At 41.2% G+C, this 20,765-nt stretch overlaps 3 protein-coding genes across 4 annotated transcripts; 1 reads left to right on the top strand and 2 right to left on the bottom strand.

Annotated features, from left to right (window-relative positions):
- Nucleotides 1–1,784: 1,784 nt before the first annotated feature.
- Nucleotides 1,785–8,517, top strand: LOC139651615 (germ cell-specific gene 1-like protein). The gene is made up of 5 exons (XM_071528613.1): nt 1,785–2,088; nt 3,998–4,045; nt 5,303–5,455; nt 7,596–7,707; nt 8,214–8,517. The coding sequence occupies exons 1-5, from the start codon at nt 1,785–1,787 to the stop codon at nt 8,515–8,517; spliced, it is 921 nt and encodes a 306-aa protein (XP_071384714.1).
- Nucleotides 8,518–13,087: 4,570 nt separating this feature from the next.
- On the bottom strand, nt 13,088–15,046 carry LOC139651636 (protein NATD1-like). The gene is made up of 3 exons (XM_071528639.1): nt 14,884–15,046; nt 14,164–14,282; nt 13,088–13,461 (listed from the first exon to the last, which is right to left on the bottom strand). Exons 1-3 carry the CDS (start codon nt 15,041–15,043, stop codon nt 13,345–13,347), a joined length of 396 nt encoding a protein of 131 aa, XP_071384740.1. The 5' UTR covers nt 15,044–15,046; the 3' UTR covers nt 13,088–13,344.
- Nucleotides 15,047–16,197: 1,151 nt separating this feature from the next.
- On the bottom strand, nt 16,198–20,547 carry dhrs7ca (dehydrogenase/reductase (SDR family) member 7Ca). 2 transcript variants are annotated; one of them, XM_071528611.1, is made up of 7 exons: nt 20,494–20,547; nt 20,077–20,254; nt 19,613–19,725; nt 18,699–18,909; nt 18,390–18,482; nt 17,576–17,725; nt 16,198–16,518 (listed from the first exon to the last, which is right to left on the bottom strand). In XM_071528611.1, exons 1-7 carry the CDS (start codon nt 20,545–20,547, stop codon nt 16,313–16,315), a joined length of 1,005 nt encoding a protein of 334 aa, XP_071384712.1. In that variant the 3' UTR covers nt 16,198–16,312. The 2 variants fall into 2 exon arrangements, with proteins under 2 accessions (XP_071384712.1, XP_071384713.1); XM_071528612.1 differs by having other exon boundaries at nt 20,077–20,242.
- Nucleotides 20,548–20,765: the final 218 nt, after the last annotated feature.

Raw genomic sequence — 20,765 nt, 5'->3', positions numbered from 1 at the left:
CAGGTTTTTATGATTACATGTTGTGAAAGAATAAAGGAGTTTGATGCAATGGTGCAGTGGTAGTGGAGAGAGTGGGTATATATGGTGGGGTATAGTGTGTATACTCACTTATAGCCTTGATTGTGTTACAGTCAAAGGTATTGCTGTCTGTAGCGAGCTGGAAATGAATGCCTTTTAAAGTAATAAAAGAAAAACAATCTATCCCTAAACATTGAAGAATTCGAAGAATAAGGAGTCAAACTTGCTCATTTGAAAGCCTTCATCTTAATAACATTACTGTATTTATGTACTTTCTTTCTTTATGTTTAGATGAAAGTAACATCTGCAGGCTCGTGTGGATTAAGCCTACATGATTCCTATCAAAACCTCATATCTCGTGCTGCATCTGTATTAGAAAATGGTTTTCTTTGCCCATAAACATTGTGTGCTGTAGTTTCCAAGCAATGATGAGCTGTTCTGTCATGAATGAACCTCAATGATCCAATGTGCTATTTGCAAAGCTGGAATACAGATACCTTGCTTTATTTGCAGTGGTGCAGTATTGAAGTGTGTGTGTGTGTGTGTGTGTGTGTGTGTCCATCTTTTGATTTATTCCTCCCTTGTTCCAAGCACATGGCTGAGATCGAAGGATGTGCAAGCTTTCATTCCTCTTTTGTGAATTAATTGCATCCAGATTTCTGACTCGACTGACTGTACTGAATGACTCTGACATTTCTTTCACGCATACTTAACACAGATCCACTGAATAATCTAGATTACCCAGCTGAGTCATAAAACACTAAGTTCTTAAACAGGATAAGACCTTTCAGAATGACTTAACATTGCCAGTTGCTGCAAATACTAACGTAAAAGCCTTGTGCGTAATGCTGTTAACAATATTGCTGCTTGTCTCTGTAAGCGTTCAGCTACAGTACTTATGCATCATCATCAACATTTTGAGTATTTCGTCTGGAGTTGCCTTAACAACGGAGGAGCATTTCCTGCATCCTCTCTAATGTTTAATGGAGTGGCGGGCAGTTATAGAGAGGAAAAGACACATCTATCGGAAGAAAGGCAGCGTTTGTTTTCTCCGAGCATCTGTCCTGTCCTTCGCATACTTCCTAAAGTGATTTGTCTTGCTTTGCAGGGTGCGTCCTACATCAGCCGGCTATTAAGACCCTGCATGCACACACATTATGGCTTCATTTTCAGCCTCATGTGAGAATGTGCATATTATGTCACAGGCCACTGACTGTAAAGCATGTATTTGATCTGATGTCTATGGCTGCGATTACTTTGAGATATACTTTGACATAACATGCAAAAAAAAAAAAAAATCAGGGAAATGCCGACTGGAAGAACCTTGTGCCAGATTAAAAACTAAGCTGGAAGTAATCTTTTTTTTTTTATTAATATGCTCAAAGAAGGTCTGGAATATAATTTGCCATTTGTAATGGATAATATTGCAGTTAAAGATTTGTGGAAGGGGAGGAGCGAGATGGGGTTGGACGAGCAGCAGAGAGCGAGGAGCGAGAGAGTTCAGATGAAGCAGAGAACGACAAAGAGTCGTCGGATTGGCATGGGACTGGGATTGTTTCAGCGGAAGGGGAGAGAATGAATCGTTCGGTCAAGGTAGCGGAGCGTCCTTAGAGCCAGCGGCAGGATGTCCAGCGTTCTCCTTATCACCCAAGGAGCCTCAAACACAACAAGATTATGAAGATTTGATATATCTGGGACGGTGGCTACATATCGAAAGCCAGGATTAGTTGCCTTTTCATTTCATTTCATCTCGCCTGGCCTCGACCATGAGGCTAGAGCGCGGGCGGCGGGCTTCTCTGGCACTCACCCTCAACTTTGTGGCGTTTGCGTTTGCCTTATCAGCCGTGACGACCAGCTACTGGTGCGAGGGGACCAGGAAGGTGGTGAAGCCCTTCTGCACGGGACCGCCGGCGAAGGTCAAGCAGTGGTTCTGCATCCGCTTCAACAGCTCCAACATCAATGACAGCCGCCTGGTGCAGTACATCTGGGAGACCGGCGAGGAGAAGTTTCTAATGAGGAAGTTCCACACGGGGATATTCTTCTCCTGCGAGCAGGCCGCCGACATGAACGGTGAGACAGGTGGCCGGCGCTGCCCCTCGGCTCGGTCCAGGTGTTCAAAAAGAAACAACAGGAAGTGATGATGGAGGAAGTGCTTCATGCAAAGGCAAAAGAAAAAAAGAACAGAGTCACTTTTCAATCAGCAGTTTAGCTGTAATGTAGGTTTGAAATGGTGACCACATTATTTTAACATCGTCATTAATTTTCATTTGTTGTTCGTTTGCCACCTATAGTCAAAGTCAAGCTGAATCTCGGCGTACAGAATGTAAATCTTTGAAATTTCTATTATCTCATTCATTTCACTCATTCATTATTACCATTATGGCAAGTGAGGACACTCCACACCAGAGCAAGTATAACTTCTGCTTGGCTCTTTAAGTTTATGTGTGAATTTCCAGATAAATTACCGCAAGTAATGAAATGGTTGCATTAAGTGCAACAGTCCTTACAAGATTTCCCTCCCATGCTGCAATATTAGACACTTTATGCTGATGATACTGCAGTATGAAATAGACAACGGCATCACAATCAGTTAAATGTCGCCTACAATTATAACAGCAGTTGAGAGATTTGTAGACATGGCTTGGTATTTTCAGTTTCTGCTCTATGTAGACACATGATGAATGCACATGGGGGCAGTAGGTTGCCTTTTCACTCTACTTTTGGTGGTGGCACCATGACAAAAATTAAGGCTAAATAAGAGATAAGCAAACACATTACTCTTCACACTACAATATTGGAATGAAAAGTGAAAAGTTATATCCCGACGGTGTTGAAAGGAAGGTTCAAGATTTTTAGAAGCCTCTCCTGTCGATCAATTAAACCAATCTTCCTTTTGCAAGATGTTTTCCTGCCAGCGATTCTGTTTTTAGCATTTGTTAGCAATGCTAGTCAATAGCGGATTAAAACCATTTCTCTTAGCATTGCATGCAAGCCATCCCATTTGCTCTCATAAGCTGTGGGAATAAGTAATAGAACTTTTTATAAGGCTTTGCATTCTCCATTGACTTGCACCAGTATGGATAGCAAATGTAAGCAAGAGGCTGGTGCCAGTTTTTCAGAATAAAAACAAATGTCTAAGAATGAATGTCTTAAGAGCAGGCTTGGTTAGCAATGATAGGTAATTATAGCTGTCTAAAGATCCTGTTTAAAACCAACGATAACCTCAATGTGACGTTATATCATCGATAATTTATACAACACCAGAACTGATGATGATATGAAAATGAATACAGACAATAAAGTACATGCACCTGTGCACATCATCACTTTTTCTTTATATGGTACCTCCATCTTGAGTTTCTGATAAACTGAACAGCTTGTATGCACATATCCAAATCTGCAATTTCTTTATTTACATGTGTAAATTGAATGTATTTGTTAACGTCAATAATTTTTAACAATGAAATCTGCACACCTTGACACTTTTTGAACATATGTATGGCCTTATGCAGACCTGTTAAAGTGAATACAATGCACATTTTGCACATCATTTATATCTGCTGTAAATTCACATACTGTTGTCTTTATATTCTTACATCCTAACTATTTATGCTTAACATGTTCTAGTGTTGAAATTGTTGGTTGTAGGATGTTTAAATACCGTCCATTGCTATATTTTCTATTCTATTTCCTTGTGCTGTATCCTCTTACTATTTCTGCTGCAACGTCCCAATCTCCCCACAAGGATCATTAAACTTCTCTTGATTCGACATGCTGTAGCGATGGACCCAAAGTCATCATGCCTAACATGTGTCCATGCTGACATATAAACAAGTCTAAGTGAAAGTGCTACAGTATTGTCCTCTGGGTTTGCGAGGCTGTGTTAATCACAGCAGAAATTAAAGAATTACTGAGGAAGAGAACACTGATTCACTCAAAAACAATAACTGATTTTACGTTGTTTTTTTTCTGATTACAGGGTTTGACTGTAGAGACTTCTCAGAGATTGCACCTGAACACGAACGAGGTTGGTGAAATGATGGGAGGAAAAATCAGATGATTATGAGATTGTTGAAATACTGTCTGTATCCTGTGCACCGATAGCATTATTGACAGTGTTTCCATGACTTTGATGTATTCTAGGACAGAGCTCTCCACTGTAATATGGTTGTCAGAATTAGTAACTGGCGAAATTTCAACATTCATCTTGACCCGCACGATAGTGAGAGAAATAAACCATTCAGAGAGCTCACTATCATGTTGTCTAATCTTTGACACAGCTGTGGGACAGTTTGTTTGATGGCTGGGAATGTGGACAGTTCACAGCCAAGTATAACACTATATTAGAGACTTAGAATCTGCTCAAAGCATGAAAACAACAGAGATTCTTCAGCTGAAGTGATCCACAGCTTCTCACTTCAATATTGAACAATTATGCTTTTGGGAATATTACATTTGGTGTATTTAATTTAGTTTATTGGTCTTGAGCACCAATGATCTTGTCCAGGCCATTTATCTATGAGTATATTATTGTTTTGTAATGTTGAAATGTTGAGAATACTGATATAATGCTAATCAAATGTGTAAAGCAGGCCTATGCAAAAATACCATACTTGGTGAGATTTCACTGTCAACCACCATATCTTTATTAACACTAAGAAATTTCTCACTGACTTGGTATGTAAGAATTAGATAACACACAAATGCAGCTAATTTAAACGTACTGAATTGCTTGAATAATGATTTTAAAGTGCATTCAATCTTTTCTAATATGTCCTGAGGTTTCTTAATTATTAAAATGATGAGTGGCACCATTTGAAAAACAGAAATCAACTGAGGAAGTTATGGGGAGATAAGTTTCATACATTTCAAAACACAACAATAGTGGGTAAAAAAAAAGGACCTGTTGTCACTTTTACTGTTGTAACACCCACGGACCCAGTTCCTTTGTTAGTTTACCTTACAGCTTCATACTACAAGGATCCCATTCATTGTCCCAGACTGTGAGATCCGCACCTCTGCAAGTCCCACATGTTATGAGCAGCTTTCATCTCATCAGTAGCTGCTGTCCTGCTTTCATAAATCTGTCCAGTCATGGAGGATCAGGTAGTTCCAGCAGGGTGGGACAGATTACACTGGGAGGGACCCTCTGCAACAGGTCTGATACGCATGTCTGCCCACACACAAGTGGGATTATTTTCCAGGGACAGGGTATTACAGGGACAACACAACTCATTTCTGTCTCTCTCTCTCTCTCCCTCCCTTTCTCTTTCTCTGTCCCCAGGGGTCCTGTGGTTGTGTATAGTGGCTGAGAGTCTGTACCTCACCCTGCTCTTCACAGGCGGGGCTCTCATGACCCTGGAGCAGTGTCCCTGCTTCAGTGTCATGAACAAGCTAAAGCTCAATGCCTTCGCTGCCTTGTGCACTGCCTTGTCAGGTAACATTGCGAAAGAAGCCGCACACAGACGAGAATCACTTCACTGTTTCTTTCATCCATTGTGACATTCGAAATGGCAAACAAGTCAGACATGCTGTGTGATCCTTGCGTGGGTGTATCTTCTGCTTCTGAATGACAGCAGCTGATGCCAACCTCCCCCTGCCGTGATAAAGCTGGTACACAGCTCTCTGTTGTAGGATAGAAATCCTGCGGTGGGTCTGATTTGGGAGCAGATTGGAGTTTTAGTTTTACAAACATTTCTCTGAGGCACATATAATCTCATTGGTTGAGTTAAACCTCATTGGGCGGAGCCAAAGAATCAGTTTTTCTGTCTAAGCAACGTTAAGACTGAAGCCCAGTGAAAAAGGCAAGAGGTAAGAAAGGAGGAAGCTAATAGTATGAAGCCTAGCGCTCTGCTACTAACTGAAAAAAAATGCAATCTAGCCATACTAAATTATCTAGGTTAGCTAGTTAGCCTAGCTGACCATCAAAGTTCAAACTAGCCATACTAGCCTATAGAGATCTAGGTAAGCTAGTTAGGTAGTTGCTGACCTTCCAAGATCATGAATGCCATGGTCATGAATGAATGAAAAATAAGACATTGGCATTTATATTTTTATTTATATTTTGGCCAGAGTTCCTTCTTTGCCATTCAAGTTTGCAATGGCTCCGCTCATTGAAGTTTTACTCAACTAATGAGATTATTTCTGTCTCCTTTCTCTGTCTCAATTAAATGTTTGATGTGTGCATAACTAAAACTCTGCGATTTGCAAGTTCCACAAAGATTTTTACACTAACAGACGATCATTTGGGACAGCCATTCTGGTGCCTTGATTTCCTAACTAAGACAGGCTGGCTGGCACAGACCAATCAAAGGAGTGAAAGCTGTTGTCACAGTGGACAGCTTGCCACATAATCTCAATTAAAACAATACACTTAAGTATGTTAGTTGATAGTTTTATAGAACACAATCTTAAATCTGGATTAATTCATTGGATTGCCAAGGTTTTTGAATCATTACTGTACTCCATAAAGCCAGTATTTCCTGATCCAACTGTGCTTTGTGGGTAATAAATATATCTATCCAAGTGTGAAATGCTGTGCATCGTGCAAGCTGCTGCAATTTCCAAACAGCTTTGACAGCAGCTGCTTACTGTCTGTGGCTGATTTGTTATAATAAAGTAAGCTGAGGCAAAGGATTCCATAAATTTTCCCCTAAAACATTTGAAATGGAAAAAAATGTGTGAATGTTTCAGCAAACTATTATACTTTGATTTTGTTCAATGTAATCTGTTCACAAAAAAAATCCCCTAAAAAACAAGGGGGTGCATGTCGCCTAGTCACCCTGTGAAAAAGACATAATTTTGCACAGCATTAATCAGAGCGGGGTAATAGGTGAAGAAGACCGGCCAGGCTGCTGCAGCGCTAGCTAGCAGGAGGAGCAGCGGTCTGTACAGTGTCCACTCGCTGCCTCGGAGGATTTGCTGGTTTGTGGACTAATCGGATTGGAGCTGAGGCAGCGGTTTTGGGCCACGACAAGGCCTGCCCAGAGGAGCCCCCTCCCACCCCCTCCAACCCCCCCCCCCCCCTTCCCCTGACCCCCATCCCCCCCTGTTGTTATGTGTTAATCCCAAGAAAAGCAGCTGTGGAAAAGCAGAATGTTGGCTGAGAGATGGCCAGGAGCCGGCAGGGAGAGAACAGGCAGGCGTCGCCCAGCTCACCTCACCGGTGTCCCTCTGTCTGTCTGCCTGGATATCACACACCCATGTTTGGCTCAGTGCAGCCTGCAAATGAAAGCAAGAACATGTTTCAGGCTTAGGGTTAGGCTAATTAAATTTCATGTCAGCAAATAGTTTCTCCTTAGATATTTCTCTTTTTGCTAATTTGCAAGAATATCAAAACCAGCACATTTCATCATGTTCGGCTTATTTATTTTTGCTCCCACAAAAAGCACAAAAATGAAATGTATGTCATATCTAAATTATACGACTCTGCCACACAGTGGTTTCAGCAAAAATCATACTACAGTGTTATCAGACTCTAAAGATAAATGCTAATAGGTGAAACAACAGCTGGAGGATTTTAGATGTTATATACATTTGACTGCACAATACACACACTGATTTGTTCTTGTTCTCAGGCCTTTGTGGGATGGTGGCCCACATGATGTTCACCACAATATTCCAGCTGGCCGTAGCTATGGGGCCAGAAGACTGGAGGCCCAAGACCTGGGACTACAGCTGGTCTTATGTGTAAGTGCTTCTTTTTATCTGCTGTACAAACAAGGTGTCAACCCGGATGGTTAGCTCAAAACAAACAACAAAATATGCATGAAATACCCATCCTTATTCACCATTATTTGATAGAATCTGGTGATGCTGAGATGCAATAGATCAGTGGTCCTCAACCAGGGGTCTGGACCCCCCAGGGGGTTACGAGATAATTTTGGGGTGTTCACAACATGATATATGGGATAGGAATTTATGTATTTTTCTCTAATTTTTGCTTTTTTGTCGTGAAATACTGAGTAGTTTTGGTTTCCTGCGTAAATCAAATGAAACAACCTGAAAAAGGGACAAAAAAAAATTGGGGGGAACTGCAGCCTGTGACGGTGGTTGCAGGTAGGCATCGCTTCATGTTAAGGGGTCATGAGCCAAAAAGTTTGAGAACCACTGCAATAGATAATCTCACATATACAGCAGACTGAGTTGTGGTTTATGTAACATCCATTGCATACTATTTCCAACCCCCTTCTCAGCTTAGCGTGGGGCTCCTTCGGCACCTGCATGGGTTCTGCAGTGACGGCGCTGAACCGGTATACCAAGACCATCATAGAGTTCAAATACAAGCGGCGTAACATTGAGAAGAACCTGAGGATCAAGCAGAAGATGCTGGAGCTGGACCTCCCGGAGCAGATGTGGGACATGTACCTGACTGCCGTGCCCGCCGACACTGAGGCACCGCTAGAACTGCCGGTCAACGGGCACAAACCGCCCAGTGGCACAGCCTATGTGGTTGAAATGGACAGTGTGCCAGATCAACAAGGAGAGGCGTACTGCTAAAAACGTGGTCGCTAACCCCTGGCCCTGTGCCCCACTGGAACACTTTGAGGGTTGATTCCCTGGACACAGATTAAGTCTTGTTCCTGGATTTAAAATTCTAATACAGGGGAATATTTTTTTTTTGTTAGTTTGTTTTGGTCCTTGCTGCACATTAAAATGTGTCTGTGAAACCAGCCCCGAGAATCTTTTTTTGCGGAGATAATATAACTCTGCTCGGCTTTGACACAACATGCATTTCATCAAATCTTTCCATGTGATGCTATTTGTGGAAGAGGGCTGCGATTTCAAAGTCTTGAAATTCAGCTGCAGGATGTGGAAGCTACTGTTGCAGCACTACCCATGAATATCTTTTTCCACCTCAATCATTTGTTGAATTAGGCTTTTAAGAGTGGGGTTGCATCAAACCCTTACACACCCAGCTGCTCTCGGGGACGAGGCTTGTTGACCTACTCAGTAAGACGGACAATGAGTCTGAATTAGACCAGAAACTGACTGGATGTTACAGGACATTACAGTATGGTCAGTTGATCTCATTGAGAACATTACTGTGCTATGCCATAACACATCCGACGCTAGCCAAGTGATTAGACTATGCTTGTCGACAAAAAGTACATCCTATGTGTGTCTAGAGCCAAAACCATGACTATTATAATCATGACAGTTATTCAGGAACAGATGGGTGAGCTGATTTTTACAAGCTGCGTCTGTGCTTGTTTTACCATACAGCTCATATGGGGCTGAGAAGATCAGCCAATGCTTGTTGCCATACGGATGATCACTACTTAGCAGGGACAACACATTTATATGCGTTTGCAAACATGCGTCCAAATGTGCTTGAGAAAAAGTGGTAAAAAAAAAAAAAAGTTGTTAGTTTTCACACTTTTAACGGAGTAAATAAGCAAACATACTCTGAGGATATGTTAACCAAATCCATGAATGTATTGGACTTTAATTTTAGAAAATCCAATAGCAACACTGCAGCTGATGCTTTCATATGCCATTTGGATCCACTCCTTTTAGTCCCTATCAGCTTGATTTCTGTTTTCAGACGGTTTAAATATTCAGCTTTGTATGTATTTTTAAAGCAAGACTTGAAGACCCTAGAAAGACACTTGAATAACAGATGCCAGCTTTGATCTGGGACCAGTGCTTTTTGACGGGTTCTTATAGGTGTAATGTATGTTAAACATTTTCTAATTTAAGGTATCAATCTAACACTGACAGTACTGAGCCACATTGCAAGCCAAGGCAAGTGTCTATAGTGGAGAAAGACTGACATCTATTGGAAAAATAATGTAAGTTTGTGATACAGTTCTGTCTTTGGATTTCCAGTACAACACAGAAATACATTTTCTGTATCTTTTGATCGAGCAGTGACAATCACTGAAGATGCGATGCAAAATAAAACATTAAGATACTGTTACTTGAATAGTGACTCAGACTGATTGCATAAGATGCTTCTAACTGCAAACTATAATTGGTCAATGCCTTTTTCCAAATCACCTTACAGTACCTTGAATGCATGTGTTTGTAGTATGGGAGACCACATTGGAAATCAAAGGCCTGATGCTTTGTTCATCTCATGCTTTACCTGGTAGACGACATGGCCACTTCGTAGATTCTATTGAAGCTGAGCAGCCAAACTCTTGCCCTGTCATTTGGTAGGACCTCAGGTTGAAGGAGTCACTCATGACTATCTCAGAATGTGGAAGACCTGAGACTATAACTCAGTAGCACATTGGAGCAATAGTTGCACAGACATTTCTTGAAGGCGAAGCTGCTGTGGAGGCAGAAATAATCTCATTGGTTGAGTTAAAACTCAGTGGGTACAGCCAAAAAAAAAAGTGTTAAAGGCTAAGTAACATTAGACTGACTGAAGCCCAAGGGGTAAAAGAGGAGGTAACTAACATGAAACCTAGCGCTCTTACTACCAACTGAAAAAATGCTAGCCATAAAGCAAAGTTAGCTAGTTTATCTTCCAAGTTCAAATTAGCCATAGTAGCCTACAGCTCCAGTCAAGTTCACTAGCCTGCTGACCTTTCAAGATCATGAATGAATGAAAAAAGAGGTCATTACAATTTATATATTTTATCTATATTCTCACCAGAGTTTCTTCTTTGCCGTTCAAATTTACCATTTAAATTAGCTGCCAGTTAGCTAATTTCTGCTGTGAAAAAATGTTTATTTAGCTCCGCCCATTGAGGTTTAAGCAACCAAGAGGATTATTTCTGCCTCACCTCTGCCTCTGAGAAATGTTTGTATGACTAAAACTCCAATCTGCAGCTCAGTAGGGGTTCCTCCATCAGTCCTGCCAAGGCTGTGGGGCTGGTTGCTGCTCTCAGGTTTCTTCAGGCAGGCTGGAGCCCTTGGGTTCGTTGAAGAAGTGTTTGTGATGCAAACCCAAGACGTCCAGGACCCTGCCCAGCTCCAGCAGCAGGATCACTCCTTAAACTCTCGCCATGGACAGAACGGTCCTTGGCCAAGGAGGAATAAGCCAGTCACCTCTTTGGATGCAGCGCATGTAGGCCTCTCCACATGGAGCTTCACAGTGAGTTCACAGTTTCTTCTCTTTTCCATTATGGACCATTAAGGTCTCAAAGGTCGGCACATCAGATGCCTTGTGGAGGTGATGCAGCAAACCCAAGGGGGTACTAGACAACAACGAAGAAATTCAATCCCATTTTTTCCCCAGAAATGAAAATATGCAAGTCAAATTTCATGAATACCTGCATTTAACTAGTCTACTAGTCTATATTACGCATTATTCCCATGGCCTAGGTTTGGACTATTTATACTATTTTTAGACTATCTGTGATAACTTGCCTGGAACCTAATCTGGAAGTCAGACAGCTAAGACTCTTATCTGATGTCATGCTGATGTCCAGTCTGGAGCTGCACCATTGACAGCTGATGGGGCGCGGAGTCACTGAACATTTGAATTTACACAGTACGCACAAATAAGCTCTCTATCATACCAGACTGTGATATGTTCAGAATCAGAAAACACAAGTTGAACTTTCTCCCCGCTAAAATCGATCAACTGTTTCCCAGTCGCTCTCCACTGAAATGGAATTTCCAGTTATTTATGAAGTTAATTTTCTCGATCACAGTGAATAAGCGGGACAAACACATCTCTTTTTCACCTCTAACCGATCCGCTAGCAGATGTTCTCCAGTACCTTTTAAACCTATCCCCGAGGGTAGAGGAGGCACCCCCATATAAAACCCCTCCTGCTTTGTCCCAGTGCCGGGATGCCCCACCGCCCTGAATGATTACAGGCTGGTGGCACTGACTTTGCACATAATGAAGACCTTTGGGAGGCTGGTCCTGAAGCACCTCAGATTTGCATACCGAGTCCACAGAGGTGTGAACGACACCATCATTTTCCTGCTCCACAGGGCTTATTCCCAGCTGGAGAGGCCGGGAAACATGGTGAGAATCATGTTCTTTGATTTCTCTAGAACTTTTAACACCAATTGGGCCCTCCTGCTCAGGGAGAAGCTTAGAGAGGTCCAGTGGAAAACGGAGTGGAACGGAGGGTTAGCATTAGCCACCTGGGAATAATACTCTCACCTTTCTTGTTCGCTCTCTACACCTCTGACTTCAGATTAATCTCTGGGTCTTGCCACCTCCAGAAGTTCTCCGATGACTCCTCTATCGTGGGATGCATCAGCGGAGAGGAGGAGGAGGAGTCCAGGAGTCTGGTGGAGAGCTTCATCGAGAACCATCTGCAGCTCAGCGTCAGTAAGACAAAGCAGCTGGTGGGGGATTTCCAACTGATACCCGTGGAGATGCAGCGTGAGGAGATGGAGGCAGTGCAGTCCTCCAAGTAACTGAGGGTTCACATCAACAACAAACTGGACTGGTCCGACAACATACTTTTTTTTTTATACTTTGAGATGCTTTGTAACTATAGGCCCAGGTCTTTCAAGTTATGCAACAGACTACATGTGCTACCAGTCAGTGGACAGGAAGCAGGCAGGATTAACAAACTGGTGAAACAGACTGGTTCTGTGGTGTAGCGCTGAGCCTGGACACCCTGAAGAGTGTAGCTGTACCAGTAGAAGAGGGGGGGATGAGGACTAAACTGAACTCATCCTCAGCTTCTGCCTCAGCACCCCAAGCTGCAACACAGAGCATCTTGGGCGACCTTTTGTGCTGACAGTCATCAGACTGTGCAATGCTTCCTGCCTAAACAGCCCCCGCCTCAGCCAATTAGGAGGGAGCTGAGACAGGAAGCTTGAACTGTCTCTACCCTGGGTTGCTTTTTGCATTTCTGTGCTCTGGACAAATTTATTATTGAGCTCGCACAGTTTCTGATCTGCACATATTTATGTTCCATAATCATGTTCAGTAAAGAATCATATGAGCTATTATTTATTATTTCATCCATGGAGCATTACTAAAAGATCATAGACATAAGAATATAAAATTCAATCTGATATGCAAAATAAAAAAATTACTAGTTTCAAAATTACCTGAGGACATGTTGACATGTTGAGTAAATTTACTCAGCACTGGTGCTTCAATTTGTAAGCCATTAAATAGTATAGGAACTATACCTAAACCTAATGTGATTCATTTTGTGTTTTCAGTATTTGAGGATAAAACCAAAGTATAACAATCAATTTAAATCATCATTCATAATCTTAATTTCAGAGGACACAAATTTCCCATTTCAAGTATACTTCACACCTCCACTTGGCCTTTATGGGTAACACAACACATGAGGTTTTAGTTGACTTGAGGTAGTAGGCTCTGTAAGGTAATATACTGGAAAAATTAACATAGGTGATCTCCTATTGTTTTTGTTGGCGCTATATGCAGTCAAGCGATGACAAAGTCTTTATAACCAAGCAGTGGGTTGTCCTCAATATATTTCTTAATGTACCAGCAAGAGACGTGAGCCTTGAGGTTTTCTTCAACCAGAAAGTCCATGGCAGCCTGTAAAAGGAACATTCGAAATTACATTTAATCATACAAGATTAGAAATTGTCACAACATCAAAAATTGAAGCATTTTACATTTGACATGAGATTGCATGTAGATGAATTTGTGATTTAATTGTAAACTTGCACTCTCATACAAATCTGCATACAATCTATTTTACAGTATCTTCAATAGTACACTGAGATATTTGGCTTGCCTAACCTATCTGATGTGGTGGGCACTTGCACAATGTCTTCATAGTATTCCTATGATGTCACTTTTCCTACCAATATGGTGCTTCATCATATACACAGCTCATTGGCTGTGGCATTCATTTGATTATAATCACCTGTTATTTTCCTACCAAAATGGCTGTGTAGTGATGGAATAGAATACTATGTATAGAGTTGATTTGTGACTACATCATCTAAAATCATTTACCTGCTTATACTGATTAAAATTTCTGGGGACAAAGTGGAGCAATGACTGACCAGATATTATTTGGTTAATGTGATGTTAAATGTAGGCCACCGAACTATCAGCTTAGAGGAACATTAGTCCCCAATGCTTCCCTGGTGAGATTTTCTTTTTAATTAAATATGGCTTACAAATACATTTCTGGGGATTCTGTATGACCTTTGCTCTCCAATATAAGGTTGAAAACCACAAGGTCAAATTTGGACTCATTTATGGTCAGTGCCTGTCCTTGTTTCTCACCTTTGACAGCAGTGCAGCAACACCTTGGCCCCTGAAAGACTCGGGTACAGTGGTTGATACTAGATCCACCTCCTTGTTCCCGGTGAATCTGTAGCGCAGCACCGCACATTCATGGTTCCCTGTGGAAAGAGAATGCAGTTCAAACTAGTCTGAGATCGCCAAATTCCATTGTAAAATCTGGCTATTAAACGCTCCCTTGCTCATTGGCAAACGATATATGCCTAATGTAACACGACTTAAGACTTTTTATAAATCACTCTGATCCAGTGGCAAATTCGGCATATAAGTAATTCACTAATCAGCACCTTACTTCAAGGAAATCTCAGCTAAAGTGATTCTCAAAGCGCGCTACCCGTGGGAATAACGGGCGAGACAGTTAAATAAATTTAAATCGTACTAAAATACGTGTTGCTTTAGTGGATTTTATGTATGCCGAATTGAAGTGTGGCCCATAATCATTTGTAAAAAGTCTTAACTAATTTACTACCACGTATGTATCGTTTGCACATCAGCAACGACACATTAAACTGCCAGATTTCTTTACGGATTCAGCGTAACGTTCTCTCCTCACAGCAGAGAACAGGTATACTTGCGTACCCGTACGTGCTCTCTCATTGGAAACTATAATGCCTATAGTATACAGTAGGCCGTGAATGAACAGCGGTCTCCAGTTACAGTATCTCCCCTCCACCTAAACATCCACCCCAGCTGTCTGCTTACCGGCCTCGCCGCCCAGACTGACGGTGAAGCGCCGGTTCTGCCGGTCATGATCCACCGTTAAACTGCAGCTGGAAGTCAACGCCCTGAAGGCAGCCGGATAATACTTGAACCGCTGGGTACTGTTCAATGCAGCGAGGCTGCAAAATAATTTAAAGGCCATTTAAACAAAGAAAAAACACGCATGTAGGCCTACTAACGACATGTACACCGACTGGAAGTAAAGAATGTCCTGCAGGGGGCGCCAGTGTTTTGCATTTTACACTCCAAAGGTTACATTTATGAAATCACCTTTCCATGACCTCTGTCAAAGACAAGAGGGAAATGAAACATTCATGATGTGGCTTTACTGCTCCCAAAATAATCATAACAATTGCAATTACAGCACAGTTCACCATCATGATATAAATATCCAAATAAGAGCCATTCTTGAACTGCAGCACCCAGTGAAACTGGTCCTGCATGGGTGCAGGAGTGGAACAAAATCACCCCCATCCACCAAATCTACAAAACTCTGCAGGAAACACTATAGTAAATTTGTCATTCAGTCTGATTACTTTCAATTACTATGGGATTAATCTAATTTGCCTTAAAAAATACGTTGTATATACTGTAGGGTTGAGTGGAAAATGTAGCCCACTCCAATTTACAAACTGTATTTTGAACAGCACAATTAGTATAATCACGTCATCACTAATCAGTACTTAAAGTCATGCAAATTTATATTTGCCTGTAGTATCACTTCAAACTGTTCTGAGTTGGCTCAATCTGTTTGCCATAGTAACAGTAATGGATTACAGTTGCCTTTTCTTCCAATAAAGAGTGTGTCTATCATGTTATTCCTAACCTTCAGTTAGAGTTAGCAGCAGGTCTACATGCATGGCCGACATCTTAACCTTGTCTACAATATGTATCAGGCCACTCAGGATGAAAATGTGGTCTTAACTGAAAGAAAAACCTCACAGTGAGGCAAATTTAATCCTACTCTCTAATACGTAAATGTCTAAAATGTCTTACTCAAACTCAAATGCATCTGAGGCCACACATATAACGTGTCTTAGAATATCTGAAACTGAATAATATGAAAAAACAATTGGTTCTGATGGAGAAACTTACAGCCAACCCATACAGTACAGATGATTGAAAGACACAATCTGAGGATTCATTGGTTACATTTATTTCAAACATTTTATTCTAAAACAAAATGGGATGCTCACAAACAACAGATTTGAATATTATTTCTTGATTGTTTACATGGATAAAGGACGATTGCGGGCGAAAAATGAATCTTCTCAAACCCTTCTCTCATTTCTAGCTATCTTTAATTTCTCTAATTTCCACACATTTGTTTCACTTCCAACTCTCAGTGGAGACAACAAATCTCATTTCAAGTATCCAGAGTGATTACAGTGCCAGGCTGTATCCGGCAACACTACATGTTCTCTAAAGCAGCAGCATTCTTCACTCCGGCGGCCATCACAGCAAAGAAAACATTAGGGAAGAAGGATCTGGCGTAGATGGCCACCTTGGGGAGCGAGGGAGCAATTACCACCTCTTTCCTCTTACTGCTTAAAGTCTTCACAATCGCAGTGGCTGCTTCATCTGGAGAAACGCCAAGGGGCTTCTGACTGTACAGAACTGAAAGCCCAAGGGGAGAGAGGTTAGGATGGAAGAAAGCTGAAGAAAACGCTCAATATTATACAATCAGGGTTGCAGTGGAGGGTAAAGTTACCTGGTCTACCCACCTTTTTATTTTTTAAGAGTTTACCCATCATTGTAGTTACAGAGCTTATTCATTGTATACATTAGAAAAGCAGTGTTTTCAAGAATATTAAACACAGTACTAGTCTGATGATTTGACTGTTGTTGGTTCTTCTGCCTGATGTGAGTAGCCACATTTTTTATTTACCACTTAATAAAGGTCCAGTGCAGTGAGAATTGCATTTCTCAATTTCATGGTATAATTTAACAAAGGATCTGATAATGTAAAGTTACACAAATTATCATAACTGTCAGCACTGTGAAAATGTGACTAACGCCCTTTGAAAACTCAACAGAATCACACAGATTTAGAATTCCAGTCTACTTCCTGGTGTAAATGATGCCACCTACACCCAGGCTTTAATGAATGCTCTGATTGGTTTGACAGTATGCATAGTTAATGAGGTGCCCCATAATCTGTCAGACAATATCTAGCCAGCTACTTGTCAAACTAGGCAAAATCTCGGTGCCTCTATTGCTGCTGTGTGCCGAAGGTCCAACTCTGGATATTTGTTCCTCAAAGATAGAAATATTGTCTGCAGTGGAAGACACTCAGTCCTACAGGCTTTGTACCATATAACCATTAAAACTGAACAAAATGATGCTCATTGTGTTAGAAATCAACATCAAACTTTTGAAAGTTGAGTTGAAATCATCGCACTGGAACTTTAATCTCTGTATACAATATCTACAAAAATTTATTGTATTTTCTGATGTAAAAAAGGAGTTCCAAGGCACTCCTCAACCAAAAAGAAGAGAAACTTTATACCATTGCTAGTTCAAAAGACCACACCAATACCTTCACACACCAAAAGCCAATAGAAGCACTCTATCCTCTCCTCTTTGAATAGTTTATTGATGTGTAGTGAGAAAGACACCAACACTCTGTCTGGTTATACTTCTGTCTGGTTTCATCTGATTGAAGTTTACTCACAGGACCAGATGGATTTGGAGGCGGTTTCCGTTCCGGATGCCGAGCCACTGATGAAGGTGTGGCTCACGGTGCTGACGGAGATGCCGTACTCTTCCACTTCGGCCCTCAGACAGTCGAAGAAGGCCTGAACCGCATGCTTCGAGGCTGCATCTGCAACATAGAAAGCGCAGAACCATCTGAATCTCCCATCTGACAAGTAAGATACTAACCCGTAGGCTGTTTACAGGTGCTACATCTAACATTTTAGCATCAATAAATCATTACTATATTCATTCTGAGACATTAGTATAATTACTATAAACAAACAAGACCACTGCGGAGAAGACTGGCAGCTTCTACCAGCCTCTACACTACATTTTACATTGTGTGCCGCCGGGTCAGATTTGGCGGGAAATCTTCTGGATTGCTTTACGGCACAAAACAGGAAGAGGGCGCTGTTCTTCCAAAGAAAACTGAGCTTAAGCTTTTTGGCGTTTCTGGCAATGGCAAATGGAGGAAGGAGTGAAAGACAGATGGAAAAATCGCTTCCAACATGTTTATCCTCTTCAGTAAAGTGAAAGAGAAATCCTTTTACCTTTGAAGAGGCAAAGATTGTCTTTGTGACAGCAAGCAGACGAGTTTATGGGAAATGTGGTCTTAATTCCACTAACAAACAAACTAACAAAACCACTGGCATAGACGCTAGCAATTGACTCCACCATGGTCTCATTTGTTTACAGTAATTATACCAAGGTATCCCAAGATGATTTACTCATGTTTGAAAATGCTACATGTGAATTAAAACTTTCTTAAATATTTGCCATTCTAAACTCACATGTAGTGCGGAAGGGCACAGCTAGTTTCCCTTGGATGCTGTTGACCAGCAGCAGGTGACCGGTCCTCCGAGAGATCATGGAGGGCAGCACACCTGAAACAGAAACATAAAAGCATGTGTACCGCAAAGTGAGAACAAGCCACAAAAGAAATGTGATCAAGTCATTCACCTCTCTCAGAAACAATCTATACTCTTTAGACAATTCTCTCCCCCTTACAAACCTAAATCTCATTGTTGTATGTGTTCTTTGTACCTTTACATACCTTTACATACCTTTATATACCTTTATATACAGTATGTCCTATGTACCTTTGGCCAGTGTGACGGGTCCAAAGTAGTTGTTGTCCATCAGCAACTTGTCCATCTCCAGAGACACGCTCTGTGCCGGGGCCTTCACCTTCAGGCTGCTGTTGAGGATGAGAATATCCAGGCAGCCGTAGCACTCCAGGATCTCTGCGATGACCTCAGGCATGCTGTCCATGTCGCCGAAATCCAGCAGCACCAGCTTCGGGGGAAACGTCTGGGGAAGAGAAACGGTGGAGGCAAAGGAGGGTTGAGGCATTCTGTGAGGGGACTTTGATCCATATTTGTCCCAAACAACCAATCAGCCAACCAATCAACAAGGGTGGAAGCAACTAATTACATTTACTAACGTTACTGTAATTGCCTAGCTTTTTTGTGTACTTTTTTGAGTATTTTTTTAATTTAACAGGCTTTTAATTAAGTATGTTTTTGCTGAAGTACTGTACTTCACTACATTTTAAATCACATCCACTACAGAGGACAGACTTTGTGTCTCTCCATAAGCTACAGAAACTTGACCCACATAAATTGGCAAATTATGGAGCCATTGACAGTGAGAAGAGCAATCCGCCTTTACTTTGTTTCTGCACTTTAGTTTGTAATTTCCACATTTTCTGGTTAAAAGAATGTAGTTTGAACTCTGTCCTCTTGTCCTTTTAGAATTGCAGCTAACAATGCTCTCTTCTCTAAAAAAGTAACTCAGTCACTTTTACATTTTGAATTACCTACTTCTTTCTTTTACTTTCTTTACGTAGATTTTTACACCAGTACTTTTACTTCTACTTAAGTAAAATATCAGCAAAGTAACAGTACTTCTACTTGAGTAGGACGTTCTAGTGCTCTTTGCACCACTGCCAATCAGTCAGTCAGTCCACCAGACATTGTTGTCTTTCATCTTGATTCAAAAGTGGCATACTTACTAAAGTTGGGTCTGAAGCATTTGCCAAATCATCAGCGAGTGCTTCAAGTTTCTCCCAACTTTTCCCACACAGGATCAGCCTCGCCCCTCCTTGGTGAAACACACTCGCACATTCTTCATTGATGAATCCGCAGCAAGTTCAGATAAAAGAAACAATGGGGACATTTGACACTTGTTGCACTGTCTCGTAGCACCTTTGTCCTGTTGGACCAGAACTTAGCTCTATAGCACTTACTCTCGTTGTTCTCTCCTATCTAGAAACTTGCTTGTGTTGTATGCAAATCTCATGTGTAAGTCGCTTTGGATAAAAGCGTCTGCCAAATGTGAAATTGTAATTGTAAATTGTAATTGTAATTTGTGTGGAAATGAGATGATGATGAATTTGTAATAAACAGTTACAATCCAAGTACTTTGCAGTGCAATTCATATACTCTTTTTCCTTTTCAACAACCAAACTGAAGTCACCTTTCCCGAGCCCAGACAAGGCATCAGTTATCACCACCACCTTGTTCCGGACTGAAGTTTTGGACAACAGACTGGTAACTGTGCCATAGAGGTAGAAGAGCCCAGCTGTGATCACAACTACACAGGGCACCAGGAGGACAGTGGTGGTCACTGCTAGGTCCATTTCCTGGAGGATATCCTGCAAATAGATATGATTTGTATATTAAATGTGCATAATTATGAAGATGACAAAGAGAGTGCATTGTAAATGCTCATACAAAATGTAAAAAAGTGAAAAAACACCCTTCATAAACACCCACTGTTTATATGTGTCATCATGAAGGTCAGGGTTAGCTCGAAAGCAAAGTTTTTTTTATTGTCAAAGTATGTTCAAACACTAGGATCTAGTGAACATGACTTAAAAGGAGCGTTTCATACCCAAAAGCTCTCCGGTTCCGTTCTATTGGAATCCAACTGACCCTTTACAACCATTTTTAAATCTAGCTATATTCTTACAACTCTGAAATGAAAACAGAGAAGACATTTTTTTTTTCACCATGTTCTTACACAACAAGTCAAAGACGAGAGGGCAAGCTGTGACACAAGGGGTTAATGATAAATACTAGGGATGGGACGATATATCGAATTTCAATATATCGCAATACAAAAATGTAACAATACATGTCGTGTGGCAGAAAAATTCATCGCGA

The sequence above is a fragment of the Centroberyx affinis genome, unplaced genomic scaffold (assembly GCF_046629955.1).
Source record: "Centroberyx affinis isolate AG114_WGS23_722 - 3 ecotype Tasmania unplaced genomic scaffold, CSIRO-AGI_Caff_v1 ptg001691l_1, whole genome shotgun sequence".
Taxonomy (NCBI): domain Eukaryota; kingdom Metazoa; phylum Chordata; class Actinopteri; order Beryciformes; family Berycidae; genus Centroberyx; species Centroberyx affinis.
Note: the sequence above shows the minus strand (reverse complement) of the source record. Positions and strands in the feature narration are given on the sequence as shown.

Bases quoted from the DNA above. Each gene is read 5' to 3' on its own strand.
- LOC139651615 (XM_071528613.1), top strand. From the start codon at position 1,785: ATGAGGCTAGAGCGCGGGCGGCGGGCTTCTCTGGCACTCACCCTCAAC. The intron at 2,089-3,997 runs GTGAGACAGGTG...TTCTGATTACAG, and splicing joins GCAGGCCGCCGACATGAACG to GGTTTGACTGTAGAGACTTC. The intron at 5,456-7,595 runs GTAACATTGCGA...TCTTGTTCTCAG, and splicing joins CTTGTGCACTGCCTTGTCAG to GCCTTTGTGGGATGGTGGCC.
- LOC139651636 (XM_071528639.1), bottom strand. From the start codon at position 15,043: ATGGCCTTTAAATTATTTTGCAGCCTCGCTGCATTGAACAGTACCCAG. The intron at 14,283-14,883 runs GTAAGCAGACAG...CTCTTTCCACAG, and splicing joins CAGTCTGGGCGGCGAGGCCG to GGAACCATGAATGTGCGGTG. The intron at 13,462-14,163 runs GTGAGAAACAAG...TTCCTTTTACAG, and splicing joins TTGCTGCACTGCTGTCAAAG to GCTGCCATGGACTTTCTGGT.
- dhrs7ca (XM_071528611.1), bottom strand. From the start codon at position 20,547: ATGGTTGTAAAGGGTCAGTTGGATTCCAATAGAACGGAACCGGAGAGC. The intron at 20,255-20,493 runs GTATGAAACGCT...ATCTATTTGCAG, and splicing joins CGGAACCGGAGAGCTTTTGG to GATATCCTCCAGGAAATGGA. The intron at 16,519-17,575 runs GTGAGTAAACTT...TTGGGCTTTCAG, and splicing joins CTCCAAATCCATCTGGTCCT to TTCTGTACAGTCAGAAGCCC.